General features: G+C 42.4%; 1 protein-coding gene across 19 annotated transcripts in view; it reads left to right on the top strand.

Moving 5' to 3' along the window:
* The window catches only part of VEPH1 (ventricular zone expressed PH domain containing 1), a 206920-nt gene that overhangs the window by 39866 nt on the left and 147250 nt on the right, over window positions 1-19804 (top strand). For 18 of the 19 annotated variants that reach the window (XR_012906258.1, XR_012906259.1, XR_012906257.1 and 15 more), the window contains exons 2-4: window positions 1102-1388; window positions 7116-7331; window positions 17618-17792. Coding sequence is in view for 14 of the 19 variants with exons in the window: in XM_025184859.2 (XP_025040644.2) it covers window positions 1251-1388; window positions 7116-7331; window positions 17618-17792 (529 nt within the window). In the remaining 5 variants the exon portion in view is untranslated. The remainder of the gene's footprint in view (window positions 1-1101; window positions 1389-7115; window positions 7332-17617; window positions 17793-19804) is intronic. The other variant, XM_006123467.4, reaches the window with a different exon arrangement.

The following is a 19804-nucleotide window of genomic DNA, read 5'->3' as shown; positions in this document are numbered from 1 at the left end:
TCCTGTGCAGGCAGGCAGGGGCAAGTTGCTTTCAGCCATATGGAGGGAGGGCAGGGAGCATTGTGCAGTCAGTCATCCCAATGTGATAAGAGGCGTATTGGGGTGTGTGTGTGTGACCTTTCCCCGTGTGTGTGTGTGTGTGTATTGGGGTGTGAGTGTGTGATCTTTCCCCGCGCGCGCTCGTGTGTGTGTGTGTGTGTGTGTGTGTGTGTATCACTCATCCCTAAATCCTAAAAGATAAGGTAAACAAGGGCTCAGGCAACTTGATGTTAATTAGAATGTTTGTACGATTAATTGCTATTGAACTTGATCAGATACAAATAATTTTACCAGGTGCCCCATATTAACTATAGGGAAATAATGTCGCCTTACTCATGATTTATCCAATTGATAGTCATGTCCTGCACGATTCAGGTAGCACATAATTTCCCTTCATCAATATTAAAGAGCAACATAATTTTAAGTAGGCAAGAAATACACTCACCATGCAATATAATATACTTTGTGGAATTCTGGACAGTTGATGTATGTGGAAAACATTTTCATAAAAAATTTTCTACAGCTGATGTATGTGGAAAAAAGGATTCTTAGATCATCCTAATTACAGGGGTTTTTGTACTTTTTTTCATGCATCAGGATTCAGTTGTGAAACCATTGCTTACATGCATAGTGCCAATTCATTGTAAGTACCAGTTGCACAACATGGCTTTCCAGGTCAAATCTCTCCTTGAGTTCTTAGCCTGTTATACCCAGTCAGTGCCTAAAGAGAAGGCAAGAAAAAAAAAGCCATATGTGACAGATGTTAGTCATGGCACTGAACATCCCTTTGGAAAGTGCTCAGCTATCGTGATCATGAGGATCAATAACATCCTGAACAGAATGAAATAGAGAAGGGTTCTTTCTTTATAGCCATCAGTAATGGACTTAAACATGTCTTGTGTTTTGACTATTCACGTTCTTGAAGTTAGGCACATGCTTATTAAGTACATTGCTGAAAGAGGGTCTAAGTACCTTTCACAAGCATTCATTTCAAACCCTTTGGTGAACCACAAGGTGATATTCCCATGTTTTTGCTAATATGTACCTATTTTTCCCCCCCAGATCATGGCAGAAGAGGACTCAAAATGTGCAAAAAATGTAATGCACCTAGTATACTGCTGACTAGGTTATGGATTGCTACATCACCACCCTCGTTTGACTGAAGTACATGTTACAAGTAGAGATTTGCCTGAAAGCAGAACGCATAGGCCATGCATCATCTGTTTGGACTGGTTTTGGGACAAAAGGACCTTTCACGTGCAGGGGATCTATTCTCCTTAGATGATGCAGAAATAGAAGCAAGCCTGTCAGAAGCTCTTGAGCAAATAAAAATAATTAGCTCATCTCCAGTAAGTAATACATGCTGCCCCATTCTTCTGAATGAGATTGTTTTCTGACCTTTCTTTTCAAGATATGCTTATTCTGTCATAGTGTAACACCAAAAACAGATAAATTTAATTAAAAAAACCCTACAAAACTTCTAAACAAAATATCAAAGACTTCAGCTCTTGCATTCATTTTTCATTTTTCTGTATTTTATTTTAAGACAAGCTATTTAAACTGATCTTAGTCATATTAAGAGCCCACTTATTGTTTATGGAAGGTTAATTCATGGTTAAGAGATGTTGCTGTCAATAAATAATGTATGTTATTGGGGAAGAACTGAGAGGATGATGCCCAGAGCAGCAGCCCTTCTACAGTTTGTTCTCATGGAATTGCCTGTGAGAGTGGGAGTCCCTGCCTTGGTTGTTTTCTCAGCATTTTGTAGGCATCTGAGGGAGATGAAGTCGCAGCAGTGCTCTTTGTGAGCATAGCTTAAATTCTCTGTATTCTGAGCCATCAGTACGCTCTTTCAACTGTGCTCTCTTTGCCAACTTATCTTCTGCTCTTCTGTGGGTCTTTCAGAGTGGCTGACAAACAACCTACCAGCAGTGTCCGGTATTCATCTTTTATTAATCTGACCAAAAGAGTATGAAAACTAGCACACTGAAGAGAGTTGAGCTCACAGGCCAGAGGATAGATATTGATATGAGGACCTGATGACTGGTGTCCATGGCTATAACTTGCTATCACACAGACACTTTCTTCACCCACTTGCTTCCTGGCAACCTTAATTCCATTTTCTTTTCTCTCATTTCATTCTGTTCTTAGGTTTTCACCTTTTCTCAGATTCACCACTTTCTTCCTCCTTTCCTCCTGCTCTTTTTGTCTAAGTTTTCTGTCATGCCTCTTCTCACCCACCTCTCCTCTCATAGCAGTTGTTTCTTTCAATTATTTTGTTATTTATTGCTTTGGTTATCTTATTATAGAGTTAAATTTCCCTCCATCCCTGCCCCATTGTGATATTGCTGAATTCAGCTGCTAAAGTACTGCAGGAGTTGGGTAGGAGACAAAGATACTCTGAAAGCATTTTAAGGAACTATTGTTTACCTGTTTAGATCTCTCCAGCTTTTCTACGCCATGGATTCATTTAGTTTAAGGCGAGACATGACTATTAGATCATCTAATCTGATCTCCTTTATGTCATTGGCTGCTGAATTTCACCATTATCCTTTTACTGAGTCCAGGAACTAAAGCATAACTTGTGTTAATGCCTGGGTCAGCCCAATCCATTCCTAAATTACATTTCAGGGTAGTCTTGTGCCTAAGCCATTTTGCAAACCTTAAAATCCTGATAATCTCCACTTTTGATTAGCATATACAAGAGTTTGCAGAAGAGAAATTGTCAGCTGTAACAAGACCTTAATATATGGAACTAGAAAATGCACATACCCTTTTCTGGATGCATATCATAGCAGTTTTGAATGAATTTTGGCAACTGTTTAACTTTCAGAACTTTTGAAAACTTTGTTGCCTGTGGCCATGAATGCTCTAAATCATCAATTAGGGAAATCACTATGCAGAGACTACTCTTTCCTTGGGTTATTTCTTTGACAGCAATTACCATTGCACATTTTTCCAGAACATTATTCAAATTAGTTTAGCTTTTCACTACACTTTTTCCTGGTATAATTTGCACTAATGGCATAGTATCAGCATTTTCAGCTATCCCTCCTATCATATTCCTCTGAGACAAAAGGACTGAATTTGCCATTGATACTTTGTGTTAAACTGCTCAACCATGTTACATTCTAAAGAACAAAGGATTTTTTTGTACTTCCAAATTCCATTAGGCTAATTTCCACTAGAGGTCAGCAGTGCTCAGTTGATATACTTTATTACTGCTGTGGAGGAAGGTTTCTCAATTTTTAAATTGAGAATTTGAGCTTTGAAGGCAATGCATATTTATTTTTCAGATGTATGTGGGGAGACTCCTAAAGTTGCAGTGTTCTGCTGTCTACCTTTCTATGGTCATAAGGCAGCTTGCAGATAGAAATATAAACTTGAATAAGAAACTCTCTTGCTTATTTGAGTATTGATATTTGGCAGCCCAACACTTTACAGGATATCCATATTACTCTACTTTTGCTTTTATCAAAATTTTATCTTAAAAAATAATGCAAACTCTGTTTGTCAGGAGAGATTTCCTGCACTTGCAGTGAGGAAAAGCCAAATTGTAGGATATATGTGGTGGAGTAGGTTAACTGACCACCCCAACAGCTTAAATGTGCTAATTTACACCAGGCTAGGTCTGAAGTAACTCCACTGGATTTAGTAGAGGTACTCTAGAATTATACTATGTTGAGTTTAGTCCAAATTCTCAAATATTTCCAAGTCTAGCAGGTAACATTTATATATCTATTGATGAATACTTAGCTTATTTGGGCCTATGTGGTGTAGATTATTATTATTGAGAGTTTTTATTGTATATACTATGTCTGAGTCTGCACTGCGGTTATTCATGCCATTGTAAAATAGATGATTAGCAGCATTTTGTATCTAGTTTGCACAGATGTAAATAACTATACAGCATGCAAGGAAACAGAGACTGAGGCCTATTGAATCAATTTCTGTTCTTGGTTACACTAGTGTAAATCTGAGATATATCCAGTTACATCTGAGAGTTTATATAATTGCTGGGTACTTACAAACCACTCTAGTAGTCTCATTTATCACAGGCACTCTGACAATTCTTTTCCTATTTTTTCTTCTCTTTCACTCCCCATCCCCTCTCTTTCTCTGCCATTTATTTGTATCCTGGGCCCCTTATTCCATTCATCTGAAGAAGTGGGCTGTGCCAATGAAAGTTCATGACACCATGTACATTTTTTTGTTAGTCTCCAAAGCGTTGCAGGACCATTTGTGGTTGTTTAAGTTTTTTTCAGTTACAGACTAACAAGGCTATCCCTCTGGGTATGTCTACACTACAAAGTTAATTCGAACTAACAGACGTTAGTTCGAATTAACTTTGGTAGGCGCTTCACTAGCAAACCGCTAGTTCGAACTTAATTCGAACTAGCGGAGTGCTTAATTCAAACTAGGTAAACCTCATTCCACGAGGACTAACGCCTAGTTCGAATTAAGTAGTTCGAATTAAGTAGTTCGAATTAAGGGCTGTGTAGGCACTTAATTCGAACTAGTGGGAGGCTAGCCCTCCCCAGCTTTCCCAGCTGGCCACTCTGGGCACCACCAGGGAAACTCTTCTGCCCCGCTCCCAGCCCCGGAGCCCTTAAAGGGGCACGGAATGGCTACGGTGCCCATGCCAGGTGCAAGCCTGCCAGCACCCAGCCAGCAGACCCTGCACCTGGCACGGCTCGAGCCAGCCACCCGCTGCCACCCAGCCCTCCGCCTCTTCCCGGGACCAGGCTGGCGGCTCCCGGGAGCCTGCCCAGGTCCGCAAGAGGCAGGCGCCCGCCTGGTCTAGTGCAGACATCGTGGACCTCATCCACGACCTCCGCACTAGGTACAGGAAAGTGGCCGTCTAAGGCAGGATAGCTGCCAGCCTGGCCACCCAGGAGCAGGTGTGCATGAAAATCAAGGTGGTCCAGTGAGACCCCCGACCCTGAGCCCTGAGTTTAGAATGGCCGTCCTGGGTCAGACCAAAGGTCCATCTAGCCCAGTAGCCTGTCTGCCGACAGCGGCCAACACTAGGTACCCTGGAGGAAATGGACCGAAGACAATGACCAAGCCATTTGTCTTGTGCCATCCATCTCCAGCCTTCCACAAACAGAGGCCAGGGACACCATTTCTACCCCCTGGCTAATAGCACTCCATGGACCCAACCTCCATCACTTTATCTCACTTCTCTTTAAACTCTGTTCTAGTTCTAGCCTTCACAGCCTCCTGCAGCAAGGAGGTTGACTATTTGCTTTGTGAAGAAGAACTTTCGCTTATTAGTTTGACGCCTGCTACCCATTCATTTCATTTGGTGTCCTCTAGTCCTTCTATTATGGGAACTAATGAAGAACTTTTCTTTATGCACCCTCTCCACACCACTCATGCTTTTATAGACCTCTATTATATCCCCCCCTCAGTCTCCTCTTTTCTAAGCTGAGAAGTCCCAGTCTCTTTAGCCTCTCTTCATATGGGACCTGTTCCAAACCCCTGATCATTTTAGTTGCCCTCCCCTCTCCCACCTCCTTTTCCCAGTCTCCCCGAGTTTTATTCAATAAAGAGAGTTTCTATTTTTGAACACACGTGTCCTTTATTTTGTACATCAGGAAGGGGGGCTAGAGAGGGGTAAGTGGAAGGAGGTGAGGGAGGAATGGGGTACGAGCCCCCGATGGGGAGGACTGGAGTGGCTCTGCGGGCTCCTTGGGGTGGAAGCTCTCCTGCAGCCCCCCGATTGACTCTCCTCCCCGGATGGCAGCCTGTGGCGAGTGCAGCCGGGCTGATGGCCGAGTACTGTGATGTGCCGAGTGTGAGTATTCAGGACACGCCAAGCCAGGACTGCTTTGTTGTCCCTCATCGAGTTAGACAAGCGAGCAGGGAACCCCTGAGAACTGTCTGTCCAAGGTGGGGGTCGGGTCCCTTTAAGCACAGCCCTCGGCTAGCCTGAGACAGCAGCTCCATGCTCTTAAGTCCTAATCTGATGCCCTGCCGGCACTGCTTCTGGCCATCCTTAACCCCGGTTCAGGGTCCACTCAATGTGGACATGCTAGTTCAAATTAGCAAAACGCTAATTCGAACTAGTTTTTAAGTCTAGATGCGCTAATTCGAATTAGCTTAGTTTGAATTAACTAATTCGAACTACGTTAGTTCGAATTAGTGCTGTAGTGTAGACATACCCTCTGAGACTGCATAATACAAGTTGCTTGGACTCCTGGATATCATTTATTAGAGCTGACATTTAAATGCACTACTTGAAAAATATAAACCTGGGATTTCAAGGTTGAACCTCTTTAGTCCAGCACTCTTTGGCCTGGCAACATGCATGGTCCAGCGTTATTTTAGTTAGTCAAATGTCCATTTATCATGGGTATAACCAACTTTCCTGTGGCTCCATAAAGTTTAAAGTCACCAGTCCTGGCTTTCAGTATTCTGTGCTGTTATTTAGCTCTAATTTACACCTAAATGTCTTCTAAGAGCCCAGTTAGCAGTGGAAGTGTTGGTAATGCTGCTGACAATATTGATCTTGCATGTTCTGGCAAATTCTCTGGTTTGGCACCAGTCAGGTCCTGAGGGTGCCAGACTAGAGAGGTTCAACCTGTACATAAATTCACCTCTATTGAACTGGGAAGCCATAGCTCAAAATGGGGGACTACAAAAGGTCAGTCTTACTGTATATATTTTATAGTAGCTCAAATTATTGCTTTGTGTATAATTACAACTTGGAATAGTTAAAGACCTATGACATGATTATAGTTTTGCTCTTAATATTCTTAGTGTAAAGATGACATGAAGACAATGGAGAATTAAGTTAACTTGACATCTTCTTAAAAAAACAAACAAATAAACAAAAAAACCTTAAACAAGTGGTCCTGTAGCTCCGTAGAGACTAACAAAAAATATATAGTATCATGAGCTTTTGTGAGCACAACCCACTTCTTCAGATGAGAGGAGCAAGAGGCACAGAAGCAACATGGTTACTCCTCTGGGATTCTTTGACATCTTCTGGTTCATTTTGTGGCATTCTCTAAAGGATGATGCTTCATTTGCACAGTGCAATTTAAAAACCCATATTTTCTTTAACCTAGGACTACCCAACTAACGACAATGACCAGGCAGTGGTGGAAATCTGTATCACTCGAATCACCACCGCTATAAGGGAGACAGCGTCCATAGAAAAACATGGAAAGGCACTTGTGGCTCTCTGGGAGTCATGTTTAGAGCACAATCTAAAACCCTCGGGCAAAGATGAGGACACACCACATGCAAAAATTGCATCTGATATCACGAGTTGCATATTGCAGGTAAGACTAGATCGCAAGGAATGCCCTATAACTCACATTGCAAATCTTTTGAGTCATAATTTAACAATGGCTGTACTTAGTCTCTGTTGGAGTACAGTAGGGATGTAATAGTATAGTCAATTAACCGATAAGCAAAAGCTTATAAGTTAATGCTATAGACTACATGCATTTCTCCCCCCTCAACCCCCACCCCTTGCCAGTAAATTTTTTAGCAGGCTGGCCAGCAGCCTAGCTCAGTCCTGGCTTGCACTGGGTCCTAGACCAACCCCAACTGCGTCTCTTCATTTAAAATGTATTAGGAGCAAGGCGGGCAGGCAGCCTGGCTCAGTTCCTGCTCATGCCGCGTCCGGGAGCTCAGATGGGCTGCCTGGGGACTATAGAATAGTCGACTAACCAATAAGAATGTGAGGTTAATCAACTATTCAATTAATCTATATTTAACATCCCTAGAGTGTAGCGGAATGCTCACATATGTTGAAAAAAACAAGAATTGGAGTTTCATGTTAATTATACTAACCTATATAACATACAGGGAGGCAAAGTCAATGTTTTGGCAGCATTCTTATCTTTTGAAATTTCTTGATTTTTTTTTATTGTGAATTTCTCAACCTTAATGTTGAACGGACCCTAGATGTTTCCATCTTACATAAAAATTGAAGTGTGAAGGATAGTATTGTAGCAGCCCATTATATTCAAGGCACTTATTTCTCTTTGGAAGAAAAATATAATTTGGGGCAAAAGCTGGAGAGGATCTTTTAGCTATAGAAATGCTGCCTTTCAACAGTGAGGATTACATTTAAAGGCTCAGTTGTGATGCAAAGTCCAGATGCAATATTGCAAACTAATCCATAGGCCAAATTCGGACCTTGAACACATAACTACTTTTGATCCTTTGTCTTCTTGGAGAATCTTAGTCCTATATGCAGTTGCTTTTGAATACTCATGTTTTAACTGAAGCAGGTTCCTGAGTGTTTCTCCAGTAGAGCATATAAAGAGGCTGTGGGACTTATTTTCATATAAGTTTCTGTGTACATGGAAGGCCACTATGTATCAATATTGGCAAAAACTACATGCAACAGAATGGTTGTTGATGTTTAGGTACCTGCTTCAATGAGAACACCTAGTGATATTTAATTGTGTAATGTTTCTTCAGCCAGAAATAAGATTAAAATTGGAGCACTGTGCCCATATTTGCTAATGTACCCTAATGACAATTTTTCTATTGGCATTCACTCATCTTCTGTGCTTTGTGAAATGTATATCACCACTCCCAGGAAACCAAGATTACATATTGTTATAAATGTGTGCTTACTCTTAGGGACCATTATTTTACCTCACAGTCTGCCTTTTGGTGAGAAAGCCTTGGCAGGCACAAGCTACAGAATAATGAGGCAGGCATGAGTTCAATGAGCAAAGCCACCATGTCTGTTTAGCAGTAGAGAAGGGTGCCGAGGAACCTGTCCTCCTGCTGCTGATGCTTCTGTTACTGAATGTTGTAGACACACCCCTGAATGGCCTTCCCATGTGGAAGAAATAACCTCCTTTACAGGATCCATGAGCGCATATTTTAAGGAACATGCTCATCCAATCACCAGACTTACTCTAGTACAGCGGTTCGCAACTTTTTGGGCTCCGGAGCCCTTTACATACGTAAAAATGTATGCGGAGCCCCAGCGGTCCACTGATTGCACAGTAATTTCTTGTTTAACATGTGCCCCCTTAACACGTTTTTGCAATAGCACGATATTTTTAGGGAACGTTTTTCAAATAACACGACCATCCCCGAAATAACACAAAAATAATCAAATAGTGGACTACTTTGCACAGCAGTATAAGTTGGTGAAAACAGTGGTAATATGCATGCGTGGATGAATTCATGTGGTCACAGCACTCCTCCGCTCACTCATGTGTTTATCTTTGTGTTTTAACAAACCGCGGCGACTTGTGTTGCTAGATATCTAATGTTGATGTTGACAACCCAGCACCAACAAAAAATTGACTTTGCCACCACCATCTGAAATGCAACCCCTACCTTTTCCATTATTTTTAATGGGAAAATTGACCACAGATAGCATGTTTTCACTTAGCATGAACATTTTCAGAAACACATGTATAGTGTTAAATGAGGAATCACTGTATGTGTTGTACCTATCGATGTTTCCAGCTTGTCAGCCTTATGGAGCCCCTGGAGATGTCTCGTGGAGCCCAGTTTAAGAAACACTGCTCTAGTACAACACCTACCCTTCACCTTGGATGACCTGGAGGGAAAGGCTCAGTAGAGAGCAGCATAATGTTCAGTGAGGTGGTAAAGGACAAAATATCCTGAGTTTGGTGTACAGGTTCAGATTAGAACCAGAAGCTTTGTATGAGCCGTAGCAGCAGGTCGGTGGCAGCATCCTGGGAGCAGGCTATGGAGAGAAGTCCCAGCAGCATGTAGCCTGAAAGCTGGGACTCACAAGCTGAAAAGCCTGTCAGGATGCAGAGGAGGCCAGCAGTAGTGGAAACGTGTACATAGCAGGTGCCTCCAGTATTTGTACAACACACGTGGAGGGCAAGAGGACACTGTATAGAGGGCCTGTAACTGGATCAAGTCACCAGCATCGCACCTTGAGTTGGTTGCCTTAGGGAATTAGCTCGGTGTTTCGTTGGGTGCCTTCTTCTAGCTGGTATGTCCCAGTGCTGTTCTTTCACCATGGTGTCCTCTTCAGGACACTGCCCTCCAGCCATGCCCACTCCAGTTTCTCTGCACCCACTTCCGGGGGGTATTGTTTACTCCACTGCACACTCCAGGGTCCTCCCTTCTAGAAATCCCAAGTTGTTCTCCCCGGGAACAGCCAGGTCCCCTGTACCCATCTTGCCTCAATGACCCACTGCCAGTCTCAATCTAACCCCTACCTCCAGGGTAGACTGCATTCTGTAACAGCCTCTTGCAGCCCTTCCTACCATGGCTGCCTCTCACAGCCCTAGTAGCTTCAGGCCTTGCAGCCTGGGCTTACTTGTCCAGAGCCTCCCCAGCCCACCTGCCCTGCCTGCCTGCCTGCCTTCCCCAACACTTCTGTACTTCCAGGAAGCCTCCCACTTCCCTGGAAGTCAGGTCCCTACTGCTCTCCAACCAGAGCAGCAGTCAGTTCTCCCCTCCCATGAGGAGTCCTCCTTTATATAGCCCAGCTGGGCCCTCATTAGCAGAGCTGCCTCAGCTGGAGCTTCACTCTCAGCCCTCACTCAGGGCTGGGGCTTTGCCCTTAAAGGGCCAGTGCAGGGAAAACGCCCTGTCACAAGGCCCCAGTTAGAAGAACTGAGTGGCTGTGTCTACATTGGCGCGATCTTGCGCAAAAGCAGCTGCTGTTGCGCAAAAACTTGCTGCCTGTCTACACTGGCCGCTTGTTCTTGTGCAAGTAACTGACGTTCTAATGTATGAAATCAGGGCTTCTTGCGCTAAGCCCTTTTGTGCAACTGTTCTTGGGCAAGAGGCCAGTGTAGACAGGCAACACGAATTTCTTGCTCAAGAAAGCCCTATGGTTAAAATGGCCATCAGAGCTTTCTTGCACAAGAGAGCGTCTACACTGGCATGGATGCTCTTGCTCAAAAGCACATCTCTTGCGCAAAAGCACATGCTAGTGTAGATGCTTTCTTCTGGAAGAGTTTTTGCACAAGAACTCTTCCGCAAAAGAGTTCTTGCACAAGAAGCTGCCAGTGTAGACGTAGCAACTAGTGAGCTCTGGCAGATAGTGAAATCTGCAGCCAGGGTGTAATTGCTTCCTGGGAAGGATGGGCTGGAGGAAGTAGCCTAGGTACTAGCCCTGATAAACCATATAGAATAGCTGCCTTTATACCTCTCTGTGACCCTTTGGGCTGAGTTATATACTGTTCGGCTGACCTAGACTACCAAGTGCAGAAGCCATTACCTCCCCATTATTTGTACCCTTTACTTCTTCCAACCCTCATAAAATAATCCTCAATTACTTATTCAAAATAGGAAAATATTACTGGGGACCCACCAAAGACTGTCGTGGCTGTGTCTAGACTGGCCAGTTTTTCCGGAAAATCAGCCGCTTTTCCGGAGAAACTTACCAGCTGTCTACATTGGCCGCTTGAATTTCTGCAAAAGCACTGACTTCCTACCGTAAGAAATCAGTGCTTTTTGCGGAAATGCTATGCTGCTCCCGTTCAAGCAAAAGTTCCTTTTGCGCAAAACTTTTGTGCAAAAGGGCCAGTGTAGACAGCTGAGATTTGTTTTGCGCAAAAAAGCCCCGATCGCGAAAATGGCGATCGGGGTTTTTTTGCGCAAAAGCGCGTCTAGATTGGCACGGACGTTTTTCTGCAAAAAGTGCTTTTGCGGAAAAATGTCTGTGCCAATCTAGATGCTCTTTTCCGAAAATGCTTTTAACGGAAAACTTTTCCGTTAAAAGCATTTGCGGAAAATCATGCCAGTCTGGATGTAGCCTCATCTGTATAGCCTGGGTGTGTTCCTCGCTGGGGAAGGAAATTGAAGTAAAAACAAGGAAGCTTGGACAGGCTGGAATGGAAGAAAACTGAAATTCACTGAGTGCCTCTTACAGGAGGGGGAGGAGCATTTATCTGGGAAGTTTATTGTTTTATGGGTACCTCCTTTATGCGTAATTTTTCTTGGCTGACCCTTCCTGAATCTTTCCAGCATGTAATTGTTTCCTTGGCTTGTCTTTCTTATTTGTTCTGAGTTACCCACTTCTGCCAGCATTGAGGTGTCAGCCCAACCTACTGCATTTCATTTCTAAGATCTCTTTGTAGAATTCCCTTATTATTTCCAGGTTGCCCTCTGCATTGACCAACTGTTGCTATATTTCCAGGTTGGCTCAAATTTGCTCTTTACACGAACTTCTTTGTATCTGGGTGTTAGCACTGAGTATATTCAGGTGTGTGTCGTTCAGTCTTTCCCTGTAGTAACTGAAACAACAATAATAAAGGCCTCAGCGTCTTACTGTCTACTCTAGATTACTGCTCAAATGGTTGCCATTATGACATGTTGTTCTTGAAACTTCTTAGATTAATCATCTAGTTTGGCTCTTGGTTGCAAGTGGGGAAAGTCCAAAAGAAATAAAAAAAGTTATAGAAAAAGAACCCTAAATCTGAATTCACTTTAAAGAAATAGCAATCTGCAATCCTCCATATGCCCAGTTCTGTTCTCTTCAGTTCCAAAAATCTGGGAACAGTTCCAAATGAATATTTACAATGAAGAAAGAAAAAAAATCTACCTAAAGCTCAGATTGGTGTTGATCTTTTCCAGGCATATAATTCCTGAGATCAGCAAAACAAGGCTCCCATTGTCTTAACTCTGATTATTATTGTAATATTGACAAATTAAAGCCTTGCTTATTTCCTAGTTGAATTGTATTTGTTTGCATTAAATTTATCCTGTTAGCTCAGAGTACATGCCATAAGGACCTGACTAAAAACTCAGTGAAGTGAATGGGAAGCCACCTTTTGAATTCAGTGGGCTGTAGAATTTATCTTTAATTTCATGTTAACATTTTTCTGTGTTACATACAGACAATATATTTTGATCCTGGAAAAATATGTAGCAAGAGTTTGCTATAGTCAGGGGTCAGGGCCATATGGTGGCTATTTTAGCCACATCCAATGGTGCTGGGAGGAGGGGAGAGACATGTGGAAGGTCTATTAAGCAGTGAGAGTCCCTGGAGGTGCTTGCCTGGCAGACTCAGCCAGAATTTCTCTGGAGCCTCTGTTTAGGGAGCACACACAGGATCAAGAGTACTGCTACTCTTTTATAGAATTCAATGAGTATTGGTTAAGTTCTGGCTGTCAGTGCAGAGGGAGATGGGACACTTCCCCACTAATAAATGATCAGATTCAATTGTTCTCAGCATGGGATGGGTCTTTCTGTAGATAGTACAGACATTTATAATGGATTATAATGCATGTTTGAAAGTCTGGATTATACTAAAGTTCGCCATTGTCATAGGGCATTATGCAATCCACCCTCCATGTATTTGCCGTATTCATTTTTTCTGTGTAAAATTAATTCAATCAGAATATATTAAAAAGAAATCAAAGCTGAGATTTTCTACAAATACATGTGCTGTTCTTAGAATCACAGCAACACCATGTGTTACTTTTCAGAAGAAAGAGCAATTTGAGTTGTTACACAATCCATGAGGGAATGTTGGAAAAGTAATGAATATCTCATACCTGGGTTGAAAGTAACATGCTTTGTTGATATTAGCAACAGTTAGGTCCCCAAGGTTTGCAGACTTTGCTATATTATATTATCAAAATCTGTTTTTCATTGTCACCTTCCTATTTTCATAAGTGAACAGTCATGTACAGATATTTATTAGGGGCAGCTGAAAGCTAACTCTGTGCTTCCATTTGAATTAATACATTTTTTGCAGCAGCTAAGTATTTTATCATCCTTATTGTAGAGAGCTTCCCATTCCCTTCAGTTTTCATAAAAGAGCTATATCCCAACCAAAGAACCAGATCTTATCTGAAGTGAATGGACTTGTGGGTGTGGAGATGGGTATATAACTTGAAGGCAGAATTTGTCAGTAGCCGGACCCAGCTATAAGTAATAGGGAATTATGTGGATTTAAACATGCTGTTGTATAAAAACTCCATTAGTTTTAAGTACCTTTCTCAATAGACACACTCAGCTGGCCCTTCATGTTGCCTAGCACAGGGAATCCTCATGTGGCCAGCCTGGTTGAAGACAGTTTTGCAGCACTTGAGCAACACGAGGCAGTCATAACACCCTAGGGAATATGATTCATTGGGCCCAATCTTGTTCCCATTGGCATGATCAGCAAAGGTCCAGTTGACTTCACTGGCAGTAGAAATGGGCCTAATGGAATAATCGAGGTAGACTCACAATATTTTTTATCTCTTTACATGTATAATTTTTCACTCAAAGATGTTCCAGACTGAGTCGTATTCTAATGTCTTTGGAGTATATTTCTTTTTGTTGTGTTACTTTGCTTGTATAGGAGTTAAGCACAGTGGGGCTCTGGTCACATGTTGTGATTCTTAGATGCTAGCAAATTAACAACCCATAATTAATAATAATTCCAAAGACAACATACACTGCAGTATCAGAAAGATTCACAAATGTGAAGTGAGCTTAAAGAAAAGCTGCAACAATTAGAGGATAGAGGAATAATCAAGAGAAAAGTAAAAAATAACTCAATTCAGTCCTCAGTTACTTGGACATAAGTCTGATTGAGCTTAGTTAGAGTTTATGTATGTGTATTCCAAGCAAAAACATAATTTGACAGTCGATGTGTATAGCTCAACTAAACATTTACCGTAGGCTGTCCTTGGGGTTTTCAAACATCTACAAATATTTAAAGATCGCTTTATCTCTTGTTAGGATCAAATTCTAGGTACATGGGCAAACCACAGTGAATTAATTTGAAGAAGTGCACATTTTTTGGAAGGCAGAGTTTGGCCTTAAGGGGAGAAATAGCACACTTGAAATATTTGTAGATGATTTTTAACATAAAGGATAGGAGTTATTAGAGAGAGTACTGGGGGAGGGTACAATGAAATTGTATGGAATTATGAGAAAATAATTCCAGATGATACACTGTGGATTTAAATCTGTGGAACAGTCTCTCAAGTCTACCTGTCAAGTGTCTTTCATTTCAAGGGATTTCTTTCCAATCCCAAAATTACCTACTCTCCCCATAGATTGGTGCCTTTTAATTTTTTTGTTGAAAATTACCTAAAAAATAAAGACTCATGAAACTGGGGTTGCAGAAAGAGTCATTTCTACAAAAGAGATAAATCCCACAGCATTTTTGGTCTCCTGTAAATATAATTTTAATATATCTCTGATTTGGGGGTTTGGGCACAGAATGCAGCCTAGGATTCTGGTTTGCCAGGTTGACAGGTATGTAGCTAATGGAACAGATGGAAGCACCATTGCTTGGAAAAAACAGTGTATTGTACATTAACTAAGTATCTTGCATTGGTAGAGAGATGGAGGAGAGGAACTAATAAATCTTGTCTCTAATTCTGTTATTCTTTGATTAGTGACAATATTAACCACGACATTGATATTGATGAATGTCCTGCAATGCCAAAAGTTTTTTCTAGCTCATTTGTGTTTTTTCTAGCTCATTTTTTAAAATACAATCTGAGTCCTCTCAAAAACACTGCTTTGCTCTAAGTGCTTCCAAAACATGAGATCCAGATTGCATGTATAAATCGGCTCCAGTTCTGGGCCATGGATGTCTGATAGCCTAGGCAGGGGAAAGCTTTGCTTTCCCAAACTGCCAGGTATGGCCCCGCCCTACCCCCAGAATGCTTGCTGTAGGTATTCTAGGAGGAGGAGTATTGCTGCCTCTAGTGCCTGCCTTCCCCATGCTTGGGGGGCTGGGAAAGTTCCCTCCCTCCACGGTGCTCTGGGGGGGCGCACTAGGGACTATGATTCATTGGGCCCAATTTGCAGCCATGTGTCCTCCTCCCTCCCCAGTCCTTCAGGGGCTGGGCAGGCTGCAGTCGCATAGCACCTTCCCGGGTGCTCCAGGGGCCCAGAAGGTGCAGCTGTGCAGCCTCCTCCCTCCTCAGTGCTCTGAGGGCCAGGCAGGCTGCAGCTGCGTGGATCCCTCCCTCCCCGGTGCTACCACCTGTATCTTCACCTCCCCATGGTGGGGGGCACACTCCACGAGCTGCCCTCCTCCTATCCTCCCCGTGGCGGAGGTGAGGCCTCAGCTGGCCTGCCTCCCCCAGCCCAGCTGCACCTAATGCCCATGCTCTGGGTTCATATTAGTATAAATGAGGGCAGAACTGGACCCCGATTTCAAATATGTACATTGTTTCACAACTGGGAATGTTAAATTTAGATTAATTAACTAATCGAATAGTCAATGTGATTTCCATCAACTATTTGATTCGTCAATAAGGGCACCTCCACCTTTGAAGTGTAGGAAGAGCCCTACTGGGCTCTTGTACATTTCAAAAGCAGAAGCCCCACAGGGAGCGCAGGGCCTGAGCCTTTGAAATGCACAAAGCCGGGCAGCGCTCTTGCTACAGTTCAAAGGTGGAGGTACCATTATCGACTAATTGGGGAGGGGAGGAGGTAGAGCAGCTTGTGGAGTGTGCCAACCACCCCCTCCCCCCCCCCCCCCGCCATGGGAAGGGGAAGATACAGGAGGGAGCATCGGGGTGGGATCTGCCGGTACAGTTCAAAGGCTCAGGCACTGCAGGGAGCATGGGAACAGCAGGGCCTTGTACATTTCAAAAGCAGAATCACAGCAGAACCAGCACAAGCAGAGACTGCTTCAGTCCCCGCTTGCACCATTTCCCACTGTGTCTCTACCTCCTCTGCCCCCTGCGGAGACGGTGCTGGGGGGAACCATCTTTTAAGCCGGCTCCTCCCAACACCGGCTCCTGCTCTCCCCCCCTTGCTGCCTCTCTCTGATGGGGAGGGAGGGAAGCGACTAGTCGAATCATTAATCAACTAGTCAATAGGCTTATGCTTATCGGCTAGTCAAGTAGTTGCTTACATCCCTATTCACTACTGGATATTATAGCAATGGATGCTTATATTTTGAAGAATTTAGGATTTGTTACTTCATGCCGTCCTTATCTATACAGAGGATTAGCCTTGAATTTAGCAGTTGGTGTCCATCACCCAGAACAGTTGTACCAGAACAAACCCCTAGTAGAAATAAGAAAAATCACAGTTTGTACTATTGAAGTCTTACCCTTGTTTGAAATCAGGGTAATTTGCATCCCCACAAATTGCAGTTTTCCTTGTTTGCGCAAGTACTACCACATTGACTAATGGCTACTGACTGATGAAACTGGGGCTAATTCCCAGTATAGAGAAGACTACAGTATACAATGAAAGAACTGAGGCAATATGCCAGTGTCTATCACTTTCGATACAGTGAGCTAAATTCACCTATCTGTAGCATATTGTACAGTAACTTCCATCAATTTCTTCTGCTGCAAGATGGAGTTACTCATTCCAGAATAGATAAAAAGCTATGTATTACAGTTGTTAATATTCTAGTTTTATTCTTACTACTAGTTACAGGGTATATTTGACACTCCAGCTGAAGTAGGAAATAGGTACATTAGCACCTAGAGCTGTAGTAGTTTGACATTTCCTGTCTTCTTTAAAGTCTGACATTAGTGGTGCTACCCAAAAGCAATTGTTCTCTGTGTTATATACATTTGTTTTCTTGATCATCTGATTCCAGGTTTTCAACTCTGGCAGCATTAAACTTCATTATAATAATTTGTTAGCTGTTTATTGTCATTGTCCTCTCCTTTTTTCACAGAATTACAATCGACCTCCAATAATGGCTTTAGCTGTCCCAGTGGCAGTGAAATTTCTCCAGAGGGGTAACAAGGAACTGTGTAGAAACATGTCAAGTTACCTATCCCTGGCTGCAATTACCAAAGCAGATCTGCTGGCTGATCACACAGACGCAATTGTGAAAAGTGTCCTTCAAGGTAGGAATATTTTGATCATTCTGCTATGACACTAGGGTTCAGCCCTGCAAGACTCCTCCCTTCTCCCTCCCCCGCCCCTTTCCCATACATTGATTCATCAGGATCAGGTGCTAATAGTAGATTATATAAGGACAAAGATTTCAAGTAAAGTATATAAAGCTTACAGTATTTGATAAGACTTGTTGATTAGGAAGTTTTACGGTGGACTGTAAGATCTTTGGGACAGGGTTTATGTCATCCTGTGTACAGGTAGAGACAGTGCCTAAGCCATTCATGTGCAAATGAACTGCATATAATCAATTGTAATATGAGACAACAGTGTATATATCAAGGCCACGAGGCGTACAGTTCCACGAGGCGTACAGATAGTTCAGATTAGAAGCCTAATCCGAACTATCTAGTCTGTGCCGCGTGTAGCCGTGCGGCACGGGGGTCGCACTAGCCGGCTTTTAAAAATGGCGGTGCTGGCTTTATGCTAATGAAGCCCGGGAAATTCAAATCCCGGGCTTCATTAGCAAGTTCGGTATGCATACATTACCCCCCTAGTTCGAACTGGGGGGGTAGTGTAGACATACCCATATATAGTAGATGTATGTTTTTGGGTTAATACCTATCATCTTTAGAACAACATCCTCATGGGCTTTCATGGCCCCCGCCTACCTCAGGCTAAACCTAGGGAGAAGCCTGGCCCCAGTCAATGCCAGGTCAGTCTTCTAGTTCTGTATATAGTAAAAATATTTTGGATCCATTTATTTTATTTTAATGGGACAGTTTGGGTGAATATCTTTAAGCCATATAACATTACTGAGAAAATAAAAAACAAGGTGAAGAATATTACTGACAAAAGAAATGTCTGTTTGGAGCTCATGTTATCATCTACGTGTTTTGTTAGTCTTTAAGGTGCTGCTAGACTATTCATTGTTTAAGTTGGATCAGTAAAGTCAAGACTAATTTCATTAGCATATATTAAGATTTTAGCTTGTATGCTAACATTTACGAAAATAATGTTGTTAATAGTAAAGAACCAAAGTGAAACAATTGATTTAATGACTCACTGTGCTGATGTCTGCTCTAGTTTTGCATTTATAGTATTCCACCAGCAGATGCTGCTATGAACCTCAGAGATTAAAATTCCAAGTTAAAAAAGGGAACTCTGAATTCTTGTGTTTGGCACACTTTTCCTAGATAATTGTGTTTTCATAAATAGTATTCCAATCAGGAAAGGTCTGGCCTTCAAAATGCTACTAAGAACCATGATTTAAAACAAAGACAATTTATTGGAGTGGGAGGGGCTAATAAATAGGAATTTGTAAAGATAAATCGGCACAAAGGTTCTTTACTCTATTCTCATGTAGACTGGGGCAAATCCAGAACTATCAATGCAGTTGCACGAGTGAAACAGAATTTGGATCAATGTCTATGAGAGTTTGGAAGTTAATGGATTTACGGACATAGGAGCTATAATAGGAAAAATGTTGAGCTGCATGATTTATTTACAGCGACTCCCCAAGTTACGAACTCGAAGTGTTCGTAACTCGGATCCCATAGAGTTACATGGCGACTGCGCTGCTCATAAGTGCAGATCGCCGTTCGTAACTCAGATCTGCATTTACGACTGCTTTGGTTGTAAGTGCAGATGGTCGTAAGTGGAGGTGGTTGTAACTCAGGGAGTGTCTATCTTTTATTAGCCATGAAAAGCTGTTTAGGAAGAATATTTAACAAGTACATTATGTTTAGAGGTGACGTTAAGGGTGTGTCTACACTGCACTGTTATTTCGGAATAATTATTCTGAAATAACTATGCGAGCATCTATACAGCAATTCCGTTATTTTGAAATAATATCGAAATAACAGGCAGCTTATTCTGATTTCTGTAAACCTCATTCCACGAGGAATAGCTCCTCTTCTGAAATAGCTATTTTGAAATAAGGTGTGTATAGATGCTCCACTGCTGCTATTTCGAAATAGCCCCTCACCATGGCTATTCTAAGTTATTCTTTCCCAGTTCCTCT

Source organism: Pelodiscus sinensis, chromosome 10 (assembly GCF_049634645.1).
Source record: "Pelodiscus sinensis isolate JC-2024 chromosome 10, ASM4963464v1, whole genome shotgun sequence".
NCBI classification, from domain to species: domain Eukaryota; kingdom Metazoa; phylum Chordata; order Testudines; family Trionychidae; genus Pelodiscus; species Pelodiscus sinensis.
Note: the sequence above shows the minus strand (reverse complement) of the source record. Positions and strands in the feature narration are given on the sequence as shown.